The sequence below is a fragment of the Pundamilia nyererei genome, unplaced genomic scaffold, assembly GCF_000239375.1.
Source record: "Pundamilia nyererei isolate P.nyererei 1_Seehausen unplaced genomic scaffold, PunNye1.0 scaffold00063, whole genome shotgun sequence".
NCBI lineage: Eukaryota > Metazoa > Chordata > Actinopteri > Cichliformes > Cichlidae > Pundamilia > Pundamilia nyererei.
Window position 1 is genome coordinate 1,596,036 of NW_005187464.1, and position 2,702 is coordinate 1,598,737.

The window sequence follows — 2,702 nt, forward strand, 5'->3', positions numbered from 1 at the left end:
CTCCAAACACGTGCGAAGCTCCTCCACAGCCTCTTTGCTCCACAGTTTTTTTTGGAGACAAAGTTAGAGAAGCATGGCTGAGATGTTTTGGACATGTTCAGAGGAGAGATGGTGGATACACTGGACTAAAGATGTTTAGTATGGAGCTGCCATGCAGGAGGAAAAGAAGATCACAGAGGAGGTGTTGTCATGGAATTTGTTTGAGTCATGGGATTATAAATAGCTCAAAGCTACATGGTTCATAACATTACCCTAAGATTAGATTTGAGGAAATGCAGGGTGAGTGTGTGAGGGTTTCTGGCTCAGCACAGCCAGACCTCATTACTGATGAATTGGTGATGAGCTAGAATAAACTGAGCTCAGCTCTGCAGTGTTGGATTACCCATGTCACATTGATTTCCTGCGTCTTCAGTAATATTTACACTTTTCCCCTGACATTTATCGCAGGCTGAAGAAAACATGAGCCATCCACGTGAAGCAGACCCTGAGAAGGAATTCCTGGAGAAGCTGTTTGACGAATGCGAGGATGAATTTTATGAAACCTTTGGAGTATATGATGGTAAATCCTAAACATCACAGATGAATCTGAGTTTAACTCTCTCTCTCTGCTTGATAACACTGCTGTATTTGTTTCACAGCTGATGACTTTCTTCCCGTTGATGATGACGAAGAAGACTTTGGGGACTGGGCTGATCGCATCCGGAAGGAATTCTATGATAAAAAACACACCCAGGCCCAGAGACTCGCGGCCTCATCTTCTGGGTGGAAAAGAAGCAAGAGTAAACGAGAGATGGAGGAAGAAGAGCGAAGCCGCAAGGAGCTGCACAAAAGGCTGCAGAAGGAGCACGAGGAATATCTGGCTCGTGCAGCTCGCAAAGAGGAGGAGACTCAGCGTGGCAAGAAGCAGCAGTACGATGAGAGGTGCGCGGCGACCTTTCAGGGTGGCGCCTCGGCAGGCAGCACGAAGCTGAGCTTCGGTGACATCCCCTGGCCGGCTCCGAGAGGTACGGTCCAGGAGATGATCGAGGTCATGCTGCATGGTGTGGACCGAAAGGACGTACCGGCGTTTCGCAAAGCGCTTCGAAAGCAGCAAGCGCTGTGGCACCCCGATAAATTCGCGCAGCGATGTGAAGCTCGATTGGAGGAGAAGGACAAACAGAAGATCCTGGATACAGTCACCGCTCTGTCACAGGAGCTCAACAGACTGGCTCAGAGTTTGAAGACTTGAAAATCACACCATGAACGTTATATGTGCTCTTCTTGAAATCCTGTATGTGTGAAAAGAACCACTGTCACCTATTTGTGTAGTACTAACACTACCGAACAGAGGACGCAAGCACCAGCTTTTATCTTGCAGGTGAATGAGCTCTGCTGAAAACAAGCAAAACTGCTGTGAGCTCATATCTGCATTTACAAACATTCAGAAGAGCCATTTATTCATATTGACTGATGCAACAATCCTATATGGAAAATGGAGCTTTAAAAAAAATACAGTAATTGTAAATTGTATGTGTATCTAAAAAATAAGTTACCAGTTTTCAGTTTTCCATACAACATAATTCCAGAACTCAGGAGACACCTGTCCATAAGACTCTGAGGAGATCAAAAGATGCACAGTCATGACATGTTGGTTGGTTTGTTTTTCTGCCCATTTGATCAAAGAATAAACTTAATATATTGTTTTACTGTACAATAGAGTGCCTTAGTAGACACACATGGACACACTCGGCCACGTAATGTTTAGCACGTTTTCCTGGATCTTGTTTATTGTCTTTCTGCCTCCCCCACTGATGAGAACATGTCATATGGGTCATCAGAGCCAAGCAGCTTGTCTTTTCTTTTCCATAAATCTGACCTAGGGTCTGATTTCACAAATACGCTTCTGGAAGAATGGTCAAAAGTTCCTATAAACACACTCCTAAACCTTGTTGAAAGCCTTCCAAGAGAGCTGAAGCTGTTATAGCAGCAGAGGGTGGACCGACACAATCTACTTTACAAAACACTCCACACCTTGTTACGACACCGCCACGTTCTCTGTTTTGTAAGCAGTGGCTCCGCTCAACCGGATGAACTGTGTTATGACAGCGTTTGTATTGTATTATATCTGTATTATAGTGGTTATTTGTGAACGTCCCTGGTTTGTCACTAACAGGAGACACAAATCCAACCTTAGCTGCTCCCAGTTACAAGCTTAGCGCCCGGATCCATCCGCTATGGTGATCTTTTGGGAAATAAGGGAGCAGCCCAAACCACCTTTCTTCTCACTATCTGACAGCTATCTGTCAAATTACTGGAAACGGCTTGTTTCGCCATCTATGAGGATTTCCGAGATTCTGGGTGCGATGCTGAAAGTCCTAATGGATGAAGCTCTGACCTCTGGTTTATAAAGTGGTTGTATGAGAATGTGCAAAAACAAAGACATGTAAATCTAACATGTGAGTCTCTGCTTGCAAGATGAAAACTCCATGATTTCTTACTTCACACAGGTGACATTAGTGTTGAGTCACGTTGTGCGTGTCTCATCGATTATGTGCTGCAGCAGGTGATTGGCTGCATTCAAATCCGCTGGAAAAAGTTATCAAAACTAAAACTCTATTTTTAAAAACGTTCAAATCACCGCCCGAAAACAGCTCAAAGAAAGACTTTCACATACAAAGGAAAGCATATGGTCGGTCGGTTTTCAGCGGTGGAACCGAATAAGA

At 44.4% G+C, this 2,702-nt stretch overlaps 1 protein-coding gene across 1 annotated transcript in view; it reads left to right on the forward strand.

Moving 5' to 3' along the window:
* The window catches only part of nfkbil1 (nuclear factor of kappa light polypeptide gene enhancer in B-cells inhibitor-like 1), a 4,774-nt gene extending 3,084 nt beyond the window's left edge, over positions 1–1,690 (forward strand). Inside the window, exons 3-4 of the mRNA XM_005735276.1 lie at positions 448–559; positions 639–1,690. Coding sequence (XP_005735333.1) covers positions 448–559; positions 639–1,228 — 702 coding nt within the window. The 3' untranslated portion in view covers positions 1,229–1,690. The remainder of the gene's footprint in view (positions 1–447; positions 560–638) is intronic.
* Positions 1,691–2,702: the final 1,012 nt, after the last annotated feature.